This window comes from Ctenopharyngodon idella, chromosome 15 (genome assembly GCF_019924925.1).
Source record: "Ctenopharyngodon idella isolate HZGC_01 chromosome 15, HZGC01, whole genome shotgun sequence".
Classification (NCBI taxonomy): domain Eukaryota; kingdom Metazoa; phylum Chordata; class Actinopteri; order Cypriniformes; family Xenocyprididae; genus Ctenopharyngodon; species Ctenopharyngodon idella.
In genome coordinates this window covers 13,747,576-13,763,624 of record NC_067234.1, presented here as the reverse complement: position 1 = coordinate 13,763,624, position 16,049 = coordinate 13,747,576, and the positions used below count along the sequence as shown (strand labels likewise).

At 36.5% G+C, this 16,049-nt stretch overlaps 1 protein-coding gene across 5 annotated transcripts in view; it reads left to right on the top strand.

Annotated features, from left to right (window-relative positions):
- The first annotated feature begins 474 nt into the window (after positions 1–474).
- megf6 (multiple EGF like domains 6) overlaps positions 475–16,049 on the top strand; it is a 68,151-nt gene continuing 52,576 nt past the window's right edge. For 3 of the 5 annotated variants that reach the window (XM_051863597.1, XM_051863600.1, XM_051863601.1), the window contains exons 1-4: positions 475–1,857; positions 5,107–5,241; positions 7,305–7,414; positions 7,488–7,592. In XM_051863597.1, the coding sequence (XP_051719557.1) occupies positions 1,775–1,857; positions 5,107–5,241; positions 7,305–7,414; positions 7,488–7,592 (433 nt within the window). In that variant the 5' untranslated portion in view covers positions 475–1,774. Of the gene's footprint in view, positions 1,858–3,900; positions 4,939–5,106; positions 5,242–7,304; positions 7,415–7,487; positions 7,593–16,049 lie in introns of those variants that run through there. The other 2 variants (XM_051863596.1, XM_051863598.1) reach the window with 2 other exon arrangements.

Here is a 16,049-nt window from a genome sequence, read left to right as displayed (position 1 = left end):
GTTTGTATTCTGGTAGCTAGCTTTTACATATTTTTTTCAAGTTACTAGTAAAGTAACGCATTACTTTTAAAATTACAACAAAATATCTGAGTTACTTTTTCAAATAAGTAACGCAAGTTACTTTGTTTTCTCATGTATTGACTGACACCTCTCCTGTCTCCATGTTTGGGAACGAATTGTAAGTCATGTGCACGATTTAATTTTTTTTTTCTTGCATGTCATGTGTGGGGCTCTACGGAGCAGGAAAAAAATAGTAGGCTAAATCGTGCGCATCATTTATTAATTCGTTCCCTCAATTTACTAAAACGTGTGCATGATTTACTATTTCATTCCCTCGATTTACTAAAATGTGCGCATGATTTACTATTTCGTTCCCTCGATTTATAAATCATGCGTATGATTTAGAAACCGAGGGAACGAAATAGTAAATTGTGCTCACGTTTTAGTAAATCGTGCACACAATTTAGTAAATTGAAGGAACGAATTGTAAGTCATGCGCACAATTAAATTTTTTTTTCTTGCATGTCATGTGCGGGGCTCTACGGAGCAGCATAAAAATAGTAGGCTAAATTGTGCACACGATTTACTAATTCGTTCCCTCGATTTACTAAATCGTGCACACAAATTACTATTTCGTTCCCTCGGTTTACTAAAACGTGCGCACGATTTACTATTTTGTTCCCTCAGTTTATAAATATGTGCATGATTTCTAAAACGATAGAACGAAATAGTAAATCGTGCGCACAATTTAATTTTTTTTCTTGCATGTCATGTGCTTACTTTACATTTACCAAAAATAGAACTTTTTAAAATAGAACAGCCCAGCCCAGATGATAAAAAGTAACGAAAAAGTAATGTAATACATTACTTTACATAAAAAGTAACTTAGTAACGCAATTACTTACTTTTTAGGCAGTAACGCAATATTGTAATCCATTTTAAAAGTAACTTTCCCCAACACTGTTCATCATTGTAAATCACACACAGTGTTGGGTGTACTGCATTACTAAGTAATTAATTAGGCCTACTGTAATTTAATTACTTTTCCCTTAAAAAAAAAGTAGCATAAAGTAAGGGATTACTCTTACTTTTTTTTGTAATTTAATTACTTCTGATGTAATTGTATTAATAGACTACAGAACAATTCTATATAAATCAATAGTGGATTTAACATCAAAAGTTAATGTCTAATGACAAAATGTATGCTTTTAAAGTAACCCTCTCCCTTATTTGAATTGTATTGTTCAACTGGTCGAGGTTGGTATGGGATTTACAAATAGGCTAGGGTAATTAGTAAGTAGCTAATGCAATACTTTTTAGAGAGAGTAATTTGTAGGCTAAAGGAATCCAATTAGACAGTGTTGAAGATGTAATTAGCTAGTAGCTAATTAATTACTTTTGAGTAACTTACCCATCACATATCACACAGAACTTGAGAAACAACCGCTGTTGTGAGCACCGTGTTTCCATCGTGGCCCCTAGCGGTTGTGTGTGTGTGTGTGTGTGTGTGTGTGTGTGGTGGGAAGAGCGCTGAGCGATTGTCCAGTCTGTCTCAGTGTGCTCCCAGTTGAGGATACCAGCTCCAGGACTCTAGGATGCTCGATTATTTCAGTTTGCAAGGAGAAAACATTTAGCGCTTTCACAAAGATATATTAACTACAGCCCCACTCGTGTATAATGAAGTGATCGGACCCTTTGAAGTGGACGGTGGGCCCCTGAAACCTGCTCACCACAAGCCCTGAAGTGTGTTTGCTGCATGTGGATGCTGTAAACGATGTGCTGCTCCGTGGCACTTCTGCTCTGCGGTGTGATCGTGTCTCTGAACGGCGCAGCATCTCTGGACCTGCAGCCCGACATGTGAGTCACGCTCTTTATTTCAAATATGTATTATATTTTTTGGTCACCAGTCTTGACATTTTAATTAATTTAAATGTTCATTTTCATTGAGCGAGAACGTGCATGAACTTAAGATTATTATTATTATTATTATTTATTATATATTTTTTTTTAAATAGCCGATTTATTTATTTATTTATTTATTGTGATTAAAGTAATCATAAAGTGCTACTTGAATGATACCTATCATCACGGCTGAACAGGTTAAATGTGTCACCTGTGTTTTTTTTTTGTTTTTTTTTTAAAGTGTAGGCTAATTGAATCAATTGAAAGTAGTTTCGCTTATGAAAAGTTTATCTATTTTTGTCACTAGGTGTTACACTGGTAATGCCTTAAATTGCTATTAATAATAATAATAATAATAATAATAATAATAATAATAATGAATCAGGTTGGTTTTTTACCATTAGCTCTTTGTTTTGGTACCAATAGCGCAATAATTTGGAATGTGACGCTCATTATTAATCATGATGCGTTATTTCTAATGCCCTCTAGGTGTCGCCAAAAGTGATTCCATTTGAAATGTGATATTATATTCAAACATAAATGATCATTAAATTTAATTTATTCTGTAAACACTTGATTATCATATTTTAAATGTATACATATATATTCACTTGCTTTGAAACAGTATGTAGTTACAAACTGACTTGACTGAAATACTGCACTGTAAGAATTTGGAAATATGTAAAGCGTGACTGAGGCCAGTGAGTCAACCTCTCGCTGTGTCTTTGACACACACTGACTCCAGGGCTGATCCGGCGTGTGACTGTGCAGTTTATCTGAGAGCCCCCTAATTAACTCAGGATGTGCTGTATTAAGCCCAGATGGTCATAGGAAACAACCTGAGAGAGAACATGACCCTCTGAGGCAGAGCCCAGACTCACCACACTCGCTCTAAGAAACCAAAATAAGGAATTTAAGAGCCAGACTGTCACAGACGGATTAAAACAAATCATTCTACAGCAGTCCTGATGTATTTATGAAGTTGAAATGCAATCTCAGCGATATTCCATACTCTGAGCTGTGTGGATAACCTTTGGACAACCATGAGGAAGATTTAAATCAACTAACAGCTCCTGACAGATATGATATGAATGTAAGAAGAAGTGAAGGAAAGCTGAGTTTGTATGTACTTAACTATAGTTTAGTGCCAAAATTATCCCTAAAAATGGTCTAAATCTGAGAAATCCTCCCTTTGGAAATATTTAGGTGCACTCAATTGAAAAATCTATTCATAAACAAAAGTAATACATAAAAAAATATATGCTTTTTTATTCTAAAAATTCAAAAACATTTTTTTTTCCTCTGGGGAATTTGGCTTAGCAGGGTTATTTTAGTATTATATACTATTATAGTATTTATTAATATTTTGAATTAGCTTTTATTATTACATTTTCAGTTTTCATTTTAATTTTAGTAATTTTGTTATGTTTTTTTGTATTAGTTTTTGTTTTTAAAAATATTTCTATTTTGCTTTTATTTATTTTTATTTTAGTTATTTTAGTACTTTGATTTTGACTTAGACTGAACTTTATTTCAGTTAGTTGGCAAGGCAAAATTTCTAATTAAACAAGTATTTCATCTTCATTTATATTTAAAAAACAACAACATTTATTAGTTTTAGTTTAACAGTAAAAAATGACTAAAAAAATAAACAACAGTAAAATACACTATTGAAACAGTAATATACGTACCATGAAAACAATGCATTCTGGGTAATATTTGTTGTTTTAAGAAAAGTGGCCTATAGACTACTTTCTCGAAAATGACAAATAATATTACCCAGAATGTATTGTAATATACAGAAGTAATATACTTTAAAAACAATGCATTCTGGGTAATATTTGTCATTTTCGAGAAAGTAGCCTATAGTTTACTTTCCCGAAAATGACTAATATTACCCAGAATGCACTGATTTTACGATATATTACTGTTTTTTTTACAGTTATATATTATAAAAGTTAACATTTTGAATTAGATTTTATATTCATATTTTCTGTTTTCACTTTAATTTTAGTTAAAGGGTTTAATAACTTTGTTGTGTGTTTTTGTCATCTTTTCATTTTTTTAAAATATGTCTATATAGTATTTATTAATTTTTAGTTTTTAGTGTTAGTTTATTTAGTTTTATTTGGTTTATACTTCATCTTAAACTAAAGGAAAATGAGCAACTTGCTGAAATGAAATAAGTTTGAAACCTGAACATGTGGTTCAGCATGTTCTTGGAGGATCAAACTTTACAAGCTGTGAGAACATTTTGTCAACATCCTAAAACGAGCTGTTTCCGCAGCCACAAGATCTAAGAGTAAGATCATTGGATTTTATTCCTCAATGCTTAAAGCTTAACTCATTGTAGATTTTGTACATAGCCTTGTAATCAAATAATACATTTATAAATTACAAGAACAAGACACTTTTCCCTTTGTTTAATGCAATTAAACTACCCCTCCCACCCAATATACAGATTTTTTTTGATAGACAATTCTTAAACATGTGGTCCCCAGTCCTGAATATGTGGTTACATCCTTGCGTAATTACCTTATCCCAGTATTTAGTGCAGGAACACGTGCATACTGGTGTCTGTATGTCTGCTTACTCTCAGCTGACAGCTAGGTACACACATGCTAATCCACATATATGTTCTTCTGTGAGCATTTATGATGAAATGACCAAAGTTTTTACTAAAAAAATGAGACACTTGTTGTGGATTTGTGGCTCATGAGTGCCCCCTATAGGCTCATTGATGCACGTGGGGAGCGAAGGCTGGCCTGTGTGGTTCAATCCAACAGACGAGCTACTGTAGCTCAAATTGCTCAAGAGGTTAATGCTGGTTCTGATAGAAAGGTGTCAGAATACACAGTGCATCACAGTTTGTTGTGTATGGGGCTGCATAGCTGCATACCAGTCAGGGTGCCCATGCTGACCCCTGTCCACCGCTGAAAGTGCCAACAGTGGACGCATGAGCATCAGAACTGGACCACAAAGCAATGGAAGAAGGTGGAAAACTCATTAAAGATTCCACAGCAAAAACACCTGAAGGTGGACATTTTTAGAATTATACTAAAATGACTTTTACTTTCTAAACAAGTATAAACTTGATTATGTTGATAATTTAGAAGCCTTAGACATGTGTGTATCAAATATGATATAGGGTTAAGTATAAAAGTATGAAAATGTATTGAAGTAATATTTTTCACTGTTTCTCAGGCCGAATGTGTGTGAGGAGCAGGAGATGTCTATGCTGGGAGTGAAGCAACCGTGTGTTCAGGCGTTCACTCGTATGGTGAAGGTGTTGCGGCAGGGCTGCTCTTCTCAGCGCTGGTGCATGGGCTACGAGAGGAGGTGAAACACACAAAACTATTTACATTATTTCCATGTTTAAACATCTCTCAGTCATTATCCCTTAAATCATTTCCTCTTAGCTAATATGACTATCTCCCCCCAAAGAATTATCGCTTAAGTCAGAGGCAGTGACATTTATTTAAAGGGTTAGTTCACCCAAAAATGAAAATTCTGTCATTTATTACTCACCCTCATGCCGTTCCACACCCGTAAGACCTTCGTTAAGCTTCGGAACACAAATTGAGATATTTTTGTTGAAATCCGATGGCTCAGTGAGGCCTGCATAGCCAGCAATGACATTTCCTCTCTCAAGATCCATTAATGTACTAAAAACATATTTAAATCAGTTCATGTGAGTACAGTGGTTCAGTATTAATATTATAAAGTGACGAGAATATTTTTGGTGCTCCAAAAAAACAAAATAACGACTTATATAGTGATGGCCGATTTCAAAACTCTGCTTCCTGAAGCTTCGGAGCGTTATGAATCAGCGTGTCGAATCAGCGGTTCGGAGCGCCAAAGTCACATGATTTCAGCAGTTTGGCGGTTTGTCACGCGATCCGAATCATGATTCGATACGCTGATTCATAACGCTCCAAAGCTTCATGAAGCAGTATTTTGAAATCGGCCATCGCTATGTAAGTCGTTATTTATTTATTTTTTTTGGCGCACCAAAAATATTCTCGTCGCTTTATAATATTAATATTGAACCACTGTACTTGAACTGATTTAAATATGTTTTTAGTTCTATGGAGGCCTCACTGAGCCATCGGATTTCAACAAAAATATCTTAATTTGTGTTTCGAAGATTAACGAAGGTCTTACGGGTGTGGAACAGCATGAGGGTGAGTAATAATGACATTATTTTCATTTTTGGGTGAACTAACCCTTTAAGAGATTTTCTTTCCTACCGTTCAGTACAACCAAATTTGCCAACTACCATAGCGAATGCTTTCCATTTACTTAAGTATAATTTTTGGGAAAGCCCTTCTGGAAATTGTTTTCTGGGGTTAAGTGACTTGCACAGCATTTGTGATTTAATAGGATTCATAAGCAACGAGAATGATCATATTTTGCATCTAAAAGACTGAAACCACTGGACTAGAGAACCGTTTGCACTTTGAATCGTTTAGAATGTTCTTGTGAATTGGTTCAAAAGATTAATTGAAAAGACTCGACTCCAACCAACGACTCGGTTGTTCTCACAGAACGCGCCGCGTCGCTTTTTTGTTCCACTGTGCTGCTTTTTAAATGCGGTAGACGGACGACTTTGACAGCTGCGCCGCGTCTGGCTGCTTTTTCAGCGTCTTTTGCTTATTATGACCGCATTTTTAAGACGCCTTGTCAAGTTTAAAGAGGTTCAACAATCGGAAGATTCGGCAAGCATCGTGAGCGCGTGCTGTATAATTTGTAGGCTCTATTCGCCCTACGTTATTTCCGGAGCACAGAATGAACAATATATAACTTGTGGTTTGATTAAATTAAATATTGTGTTCATTTAATTTTAGCAGTGTTATGTGTGTCTCATTTGTCATCGTAAAACAATTTATTTATTATATATGTGAAGTTGGACCACAAAAACAGCCATAAGTCGCATGGGTATATTTGTAGCAGTAGCCAACAATACATTGTATGAGTCAAAATTATTAATTTTTCTTTTATGCCAAAAGTCATTAGGATATTAAGTAAAGATCATGCTCCATGAAGATATTTTGTAAATTTCCTACTGTAAATATATATATATAAAAAAAATGTGAGTGGATATGCATTGCTAAGAACTTCATTTGGACAACTTTAAAGGCGATTTTCTCAATATTTTGATTTTTTTGCACCCTCATATTCCAGATTTTTAAATAGTTGTATGTCGCCCCAAATATTGTCCTATCCTAACAAACCATACATCAATGGAAAGCTTATTTATTCAGCTTTCAGAACCCTTATGACTGATTTTGTGGTCCAGGGTCACATATTATACGCGCATTAGACCTATATCAGTCTCTACATATAATCAACCTGTGAACTCTGTTTTTGCATCTGTTTCTCCCTCTTTTTCTTTGTCTCAGGACAGGCTATTATACAGTGTATAGGCAGGCGTATAGTATGGAGATGCAAACTGTCTACAGGTGCTGCCCGGGATGGATGCAGAGAGGGGAAGAGAGAGGCTGTCTTCATAGTGAGTCTCATAACACTGTATGTCTGTGTGTGTTATGGATACAGAGTATCTGAACAATGCGTGTTATCTACAGGAGTGTGTTCTTCTGGTACCTGCTTTAATGGTGGGAAGTGCTCTGAGACCAGTGATCAGCTATGTCAGTGTCCAGAAGGGTTTGAGGGAACGCGCTGCCAATACGGTGAGTCTTTTGTGCCTTTTGAAGGGGTTGAAGTTTCAGCTCCTGATTATTCCTTATTTATCTTTTCGATGTTCAAGAATGGGTTCTGTGGTCATATTTTCATTGATCTGTTTTAGGTCTGCTGCATGGGTCAGGCTGTTTGTGTTTATGCATATGAGTTTGTGTTGATGCATCTGTACATTAGAGTGTTGTATATTTCTAAGGCGAGGTTAATTGGTGTCTTTGAAGCTTGTTTCCCTGGAGTTTCTCCTCCCACATTCTCTGTCCACCACCTGTGAGTGCACTAAAGTGAGTTTTTCCAGGCAAACGTCACTTTGGTTTGTTAGATTTTCACTTGTTTCTGCTCCTCCCGGTTTGTTTTGACAGCACATGTGAGGTTTTCACACTGTGAGGTGTCGAATGAGGCAGAATGAGAGTGTATGTGTTTGTATCCGGTTTAACCGCAAAGAGTTTGACTTCAATTGAAATCAGCAGAGTAAATATACCTTTGAGCATTGAAGCAGCCTCACACACAGTAGTATGTGAACGAGATTTCGTGTTTGTGTCTTAACAGTAAACCTCTAAGTTTAGTCAGAGATTTTTGTGTGCGTGATCTGCCTAAAGCAGCTTTCCTCCTGCGGTTTTGTGCTGGGATGGCAGTTTGTGCTCCTAAAATGTATTTTCAGATTTTCTAAAATTAAAGTTTTCTTCTGCATGTCCATAACGCAGAAGGATGATGGCTAAACAGTACGGCGGTGAAATGACCGTGATGAAAAATGTCTTTTCCATGTTGGACTGGTAAACCTATTAAGCTCATTTGACTCAGAGACTGTGTATTTGTGTGTGTGGAAGAATGTTTTTACAGTGCTCACTTTCAATAGTCGCTGCCACTACAGCCCAGGACATGCTGTAGCTCAGCGGGCCTTTCCTGTTGGACTGATTGGCTGTGTTTAAAGGCCACTTGTCACTCAGTTCTATGAGAGAGAAAGCAGGGAATACTATTCATAGAATATGAAAGTTAAAGGAATAGTGCATCCTCATGTTGTTACAAACCTGTAGGACTACTTTCTTCTGTGGAACAAAAAGTGAGATATTAAACAGAATGTTCAAGCTGTTCTTTTCCATATAATAAAAGTGAATAGTGTCCAGGAGCTGTCAAACTCCAAAAAGGAAAAGTCACCACAAAAGTATCATAAAAGATGTGCATAGACTACTTTTATGGTACTTTTATAGTGTTCTTTTATCTTTATTTTTGAAGCTTGACAGCTGCTGATGTTTTATAAACAGAGTAGTGTGAAAGGGTTAGCTCACCCAAAAATGAAAATTCTGTCATTAATTACTCACCCTCATGTCGTTCCAAACCTGTAAGACCTTCGTTGGACCTTCGACCTGTTTGGAAACCCAAATTGAGATATTTTTGATGAATCCGATAGCTGACTCCTCAATAGACAGCAATTTAACAACCTCTTTCAAGGTCCAGAAAGGTACTAAAGACATTGTTAAAATGGTCGACGAGACTGCAGTGGTTCAAACTTAATGTCATGAAGCGACAATAATACTTTTTGTGCGCAAAAACAAAACAAAAATAGCAAATTTATTTAACAATATCTTATGTCCTGTGTCATCTGCCTTCTGAAGTGAAGCGATGCGTTTGTGTAAGAAAAATATTCATATTTAGCAAGTTACAAAATAAAATATCTAGCTTCTGCCAGACCACCTTCCGTATTCAACTTAGGAAGAAAGTGTAACCGACGTCACGTCAGTTAAGCTTTTTTCGTAAGTTGAATACAGAAGACAGACGTTTTGAACTGCGAGAGGCATTACACTGTCTTCTCAAGTTGAATATGGAAGGCGATCTGGCGGAAGCTAGATATTTTACTTTATAACTTGTTAAATATGGATATATTTCTTCCACGCTTTGCTTCAGAAGGCCTTTATTAACCCCTCGGAGTACTTTTATTACCCTCCCTAAAATTAGACATTAACCTTCTTAGTTTTCCTCAATCAATTCATTATAAACAATATAACAAGAAAAAAATAATAAAATGATAAAAGAATGCCTGTTTTCCCATTCATTTTTTGTAAAAATTGTATAGGGTCGCTAACGACCCAAGGTGTGTAACAGTGTAAGTATATTTTTTCTGCACAACAATAATTGAATCTTTGATGACTGAATAAGTGCAATTCACCTTTATTCCACAAGGTGGCAATGTCTGATACACAATGATGAAGTGACATTTCACTCATAGTTAGTGCAGGCAGAAAACAGAAGAATAAGAAGTATTATCAGCAAAACTTGAAATGTCTCAGCGATTTACTGCAGATCAAGTCCTGAACGCAATCAAGTCACTGTCACTTGATGGTGGATCTGCTGAAGAAATTGTCATCGATCAAAATATTGATTTTGAAGATGTTGAAAATGATAGTTGTGAGATTATGTGACATTATACACAATGATGAAGTGACGTTTCACTCACAGTTCGCACAGGCAGAAAACAAAAGAATAGAAAGTATCATCAGCAACACTGGCTCAGCGATTTGTAGATCAAGTATTGAACGCAATAAAATATTAGTGTCGCTGTCACTTGATGCTGGATCTGGTGAAGAAGATGTCAGAAGTTGAAAATGATAGTTTGAGAATATGTTTGAGATCCCTAATGTGAGCCAGATGCTAAATGTTCTGGGAAATGAGCTCTGACAAGAAAATTGATGATGGTATAAAACATATGCTCAAACTGTCTCCAAAAGGTAACAAAATATGCTTTATTTTATTCTTCTGTAATTGTTACTCTAATATCAGGAGAGTTTTATATTATCGCGACAGGTAGAGACCCATCCGAGTTAGATATAGATCCAGGGTCGCTAAAGACCCGAATATGACATTCATGCATTTAAGGGGGTAAACTTTTAAAAGAGATGCCATTTTTAATTTTTCTTTCATTCAACATTGTGTTGTGTGTCTTCCTGATGGAGTTGAAGAGACTCGTGGGAAACAAGCTCTTCACTGTCAATTACCGCAACTTCCCTGTTTACAGGTTTACAATATGTGCTGAGGACAGTGTTTAAAGATGTGTCTGTGTGTACTGAGTGTGTTTGATACAGTTTGCCTGAGGGTTTCCTTTCCTCCATCTTGTTTGCTCTACACTGGAGTTAAGAGCTACAACCCCACTGAGGGTCCTGACTCTACATACTTCCCTGGAATACTGCAGTGTATTGAGGAGTTCAAGAGTTCCTCATCCACAAACAACTTTTTTAGGCCCCCCTTTAAACTGGGTCACATATCTTACATTCTTTGTATGGACACACACAGATATCAATATATTATATTCTTCTAGTCCAGTTGACATCTTTATAATTTCAGTACAGACCCAGCCTCACTGTATTGAATGCAGAAAGCCATTTGCATTTCATCACCAAAAAATGAAAATCATTTACTCACCTTCATGAATACCAAACCTGTATGAATCTGCAGAACACAAAAGAAGATGTTGTTGTTTTGGTCTCTATTGACTTTCATTGTATGGACAAAAAGTTCAAACATTCTTTAAAATATCTTCTTTTGTTTCCTACAGGTTTGGAATGATGTGAGAGTGAGTAAATAATGTAAGAATTAAAATTTTTGGATGAACTATCCCTTAATCGTTCATAATGTTATACAATTTTGAGTGTTACTGTAATGTACATGTATAATGTAATAATATATATCATAGCCAACATCTTTATTGGCCTCAATGATTCCATTTAGAAACTTAAACATCCATGAAACCTTTCCATTGTGGTTTCTTTATAGTGGAAAAGGGTTCTACAGATCATTAAAATCATTCTTTTATGATTTGAAAGGTTCTTTGGGGAACCCAAAATGGTTTTTCAATGGCATTGTAGCATCATGGCACAGACTTCTGCATAAGCAAGCACCGAAATGAAAGGATCTTGTTGGCCAATATTGTTTTTCCCCCGTCTACATGGCTTTGATTATGTCAGCAGAAAAGAAAATTCATTTCAGAGCTGGAGAAAGTTTTAATGAAAGATTTTTCCTCAGAATAACATGTCCTGATCAATCATGCACAATGAGACCCGGAACATTTATTAAGAAAGAGTCAGTTGTTTTTCCAGTTTTCCACTTTCTTATTGCTCCATTCTGTGACTTTATCCTTCAGTTACCTTCTCTGAACTAAAGCATGACATGTTCTGATCCTGCAAAAAATATATTTGTTAGTGCAAACTTTGACTGAGCGGTCTGTAAATTATGTTTGAGGTCCACAGACAGATTATGTGCTGTTCGAAACTTTGCTTATCCAGGACAGCCAGACCTTTCAGTTTAAGTCATACTGACACGCTCCATGTGCTGGTTTGGTGAGAAACTCACATTTGAACAAGAACTTCACTGCTGCAGGATGCTCTGGCAGACATGGGCTGTTGAAATGAGTGTCTGTGGGGTTGAAGGATTACTGCATGGCAAAGACTGGCAATGAAATCAGAGTCCTTGAGAGTGAGGAGTGAGTTTCCTGGTCAAAAGGTTATATCTCATTGTTGAGATGGGCTTGAGGAAGCAGTGAGTCTGGCACATTTAAAACGTTATTCAAGTGAGAATTTCAGAAGGAAATTAATTTAACGTCTCCACTCAGCAGGTGATCTCAGTTGAGAGACCAAATCCTGCTGTGGAGAAACATGAACCGGTTGTGTGTGTGTGCTGGAATGTTCTGTTGCTTTTAACTCAAAACCCTCTAGACCCCTAAAGATCTGTCTTTATACAGTATTTGCTGTCAATATTCAGTGTTGTAAAATACAAGTTATTGAAGGAAAAGTTTTAGTTTATTGAAATTGATCTTTGATTTCAGACTTTGGTATCTTGGCTCATTTATGCATAATTGAGACATTATTGAAATCTCTTCTGAAATTCTAGAGGAGACAAAAGTGAAATTTACTAGTGTGATAGGGTCTTTAGGAATAATGTGTATTATTTAAAGGGGTCCTTGATTATGATTTCACTTTTTAAACTTTAGTTAGTGTGTAATGTTGCTGTTTGAGCATAAACAACGTCTGGAAAATTATGACGCTCAAAGTTCAATGTGAAGGGAGATATTTTCTTTTACAGAAATCGCTTTTTAGGGATTACAACAAATGGCTGGTAGGGACTACCAGGAGCTTCTCCCCGGGTTGGTGACATCACAAACCTCAAAATTTACATAAACCCCGCCCCCGAGAACACGCAACAAAGGGGGTGAGGCCATGTTGGGCTGCTTTAGAGAAGAGGAGGAGTTGTTGTAGTAGTAGACTGCTTCACAAACGAGGGTCAATTCAATGCTGGATTTGCACAAAAGATTAACATGACGGCACATGCTAGTCGATGAGTTGAATCAACTCCTCAGCAACTACATAAATTTATCCACTAATCATTCAGAAACGTCCAGTTTCATTCTAAAAGTTGTAACTTCTTCCTGAGTCTCTCCATCAGTGTCTGACTCCGTTTTGAACAATGTAAGGCTGAACACCGTTACTGACCATCCTCATTTTGGCTGCGTGAGATTCTCCAGCTTTGTTGTTGTTGAGCAACCGAAGCGTGAGCTGTTAAAGCTCTGCCCTCTTCTGGAAAGGGGGCCGGGAGCAGCAGCTCATTTGCATTTAAAGGGACACACACAAAAATGGCGTGTTTTTGCTCACACCCAAATAGAGGCAAATTTGACAAGCTATAATAAATTATTTGTGGGGTATATTGAGCTGAAACTTCACAGACACAATCTGCGAACACCAGAGACTTATATTACATCTTGTGAAAGGGGCATTATAGGTCCCCTTTAAAATAATTAATTTAATTGATACTTTCATTCAGCAAGGGCACGTTAAATTCTTCTTTGATTACCAAAATGGTGGTAATTTGTTTTCTCTTTACAAGTAGTTTTTTCATGGAGTCAGTAAAGCACCTGTAACTTAATATTTGATCGAATATTGAAACATCCTGTTGGTAGCTGTATACAGATCATCCGTTAATTGCGGAAATGTGTAATTAATGTACAAATGCTTGCCAGATGTTTCAAAGTCCCTTGCTGTTTAAAAAAAGAAGTCATGCTTGAATGTGAGGCCTGGTTTGGATGTGTGTGTTTATGTAAGATAATACAGGACCAAATGCAAAGATCTGTGGGATCACTATACAACAGAAGACACGTGCCTCTACATGCTGAGAGATGGGCAGACATAGCGGCTGAACAGTTACAGTGTACACAAAACTATCCTTTTCTCTGATAGGACACACAGTTAGCTTAAACTTTTTGTAACTGCTCTGTCTAAACCATTAAAGAGGATCCCCCAATGAAAGGACAGGGGATATTCATGAGAAACTGCTGCTTTTCCTCAAAGCATTCATAACCCTGAGAGATAACCAAACGACTTTACCATGCATTGAGAAAAAGTAGAGAAAAGGAATGAGAAAGTATGAAAATACCCAATCTTTATTGTGTTATGTTTCCTTTGAGACTCATTAGTGTATTTAAAAGCAGTAAAAGTTTATACCTTAAATTAAAAGGTCTAACTGTGGCAATAATCCTCTTATTCACTTCTGAGGAGGAAAAGACACTATGTAGGGACCTTGTGAGGTCTTGTCAGTTGTCATCTGCAGAACGCATCAGGCGAGTTGTACTGCGGTCAAACTGAGGAAAGGATATCCCAGGAAAGATAGCTACGGTTATTAGATTTCCGTTCCCTCCGTTTGATCGCTCTGGCCCAGAAATTATGGCCATCAATTAATATGTAATACTTCTCAGTATTTAAATGGAAGTAAGAAAGAGATGTGTTTTATATAGCTGAATGAATTAATGGATTGTCAAAAATCCCATACATCGAAAGCCTCATGGGAGGAGTCCTGGGAGCTTGGCCATTTTGACTTGAGCCAATAACCAACTAGAACATCCCAGCAAATAGCAACACACTGGCAAAAACACAGAATATCATTGCAATGTGCTGGCAAGTTTTGCACAAGCAATCTCCAGTGACAATTTCTATATATAATTTTTTTTAAATTTTATAAATAGGTACATAAAATGTTTTGGAAAGCTATTTTTTTAAATGTACAGGTGTGTTTTTTTTTATTTTTTATAGATTTGAATTTATTTACATATATATTTTTGTATTATTATATTAAGGCACTTATAAAATCCTATATTTTTGCAACAAAGAATACTGTAAATTCTCCTTTAAAATGACAAAACATTTTGGGCCCTATCATACACCCGGTGCAATGCTGCACCAAGTGCGACCGAAGTGTTTTTTGCTAGTTTCAGCCCGACGCATATATCATTTTCACGTCCTGCAACACGTTGTTTAAATAGCAAATGCATTTGCACACATTTGTTTGCCCATGGGCGTGCTGGTCTGAAAACGAGGTGTGTTCAGGTGCATTGTTGGCGTGTTGCTATTTTGAGGCAACTGAAATAGACTGCGCCATTGACCAAACTGACCAACGCAATATTTATTTATTTTTGTTATTTAAAGAGCGTGTTAGTAGTATGCACCTATAGGTGCACGTAAACGCTGCTTATTACACACGCAGGGAAGCGCAGCAGCACATAAACATGCCAAATATTACAAATAAAAGGATTACAATGTAAAAGATTGTTATTGTGTGCATAAAGATCTGGTCTGCTAGCATGCTTTAACCTCGTGCATGAGCAGATCCGTTTCCTCGCTAGAGAAGCGTTCAGTTTTTCCGTTTGCAAATTCCGCCATATAAATAGCGAATCCGCCATGCGAGAGCGCAGCTGGCTTTTAAAGGGAATGGGAGATCAGACTCTGATTGGTTTATTGCACGTTATGCCCAAAACACACCCATTACTCATTAAGAGAATAGGGACAACCCTTTTAGACCATGCGCCGGGTCCATTTTTCCCATCGTTAAACTACGTGTTTTTTTTTTTTAAACTTGAGCACAGCATTTTTTGCAATGCTGTGTTTTATGCACGAGACACTGCGAAAGATGTAAGATGCGAGCACAATGGTAAAAGACGTCTATCTAGCGCATGTTTAAATAAAAAAACAATGGAATAAAATAACATTCTTTGTAGCATATAGAATATATTCAGTTCAAAAACCTCTTTAAAATATATAAATGTTGACAGAATGTGTAAATATTAATATCAATAACATTTTAAAACAGTCTTTCCATTTGCCTTTCATTTCCTGTTGTTTATTCTTGTTTTATTTCTAGATGTTTTTTTATCGTTCTATCCCCTGTTCCTGTTTCCCAGTCAGAGCCAGAGCAAGATTAATGACAGAGGTCTGGATACAAAACAGATCTAGAGGTAGAAAGATTTAAAATGACAAAGAAAACGATCACCAGGTGTGAAACAGAAAACAGGGGCCTAAACAAGCTAAACAGATGGCAGAGTGGATGTTTATTCTCAGATGTATTTGTGTGTGTACTTTTGCGTGCATGTCAGTCCTTATCAAGACACACATTTTAGCCACTGCAAATGTCACGGAATGCTT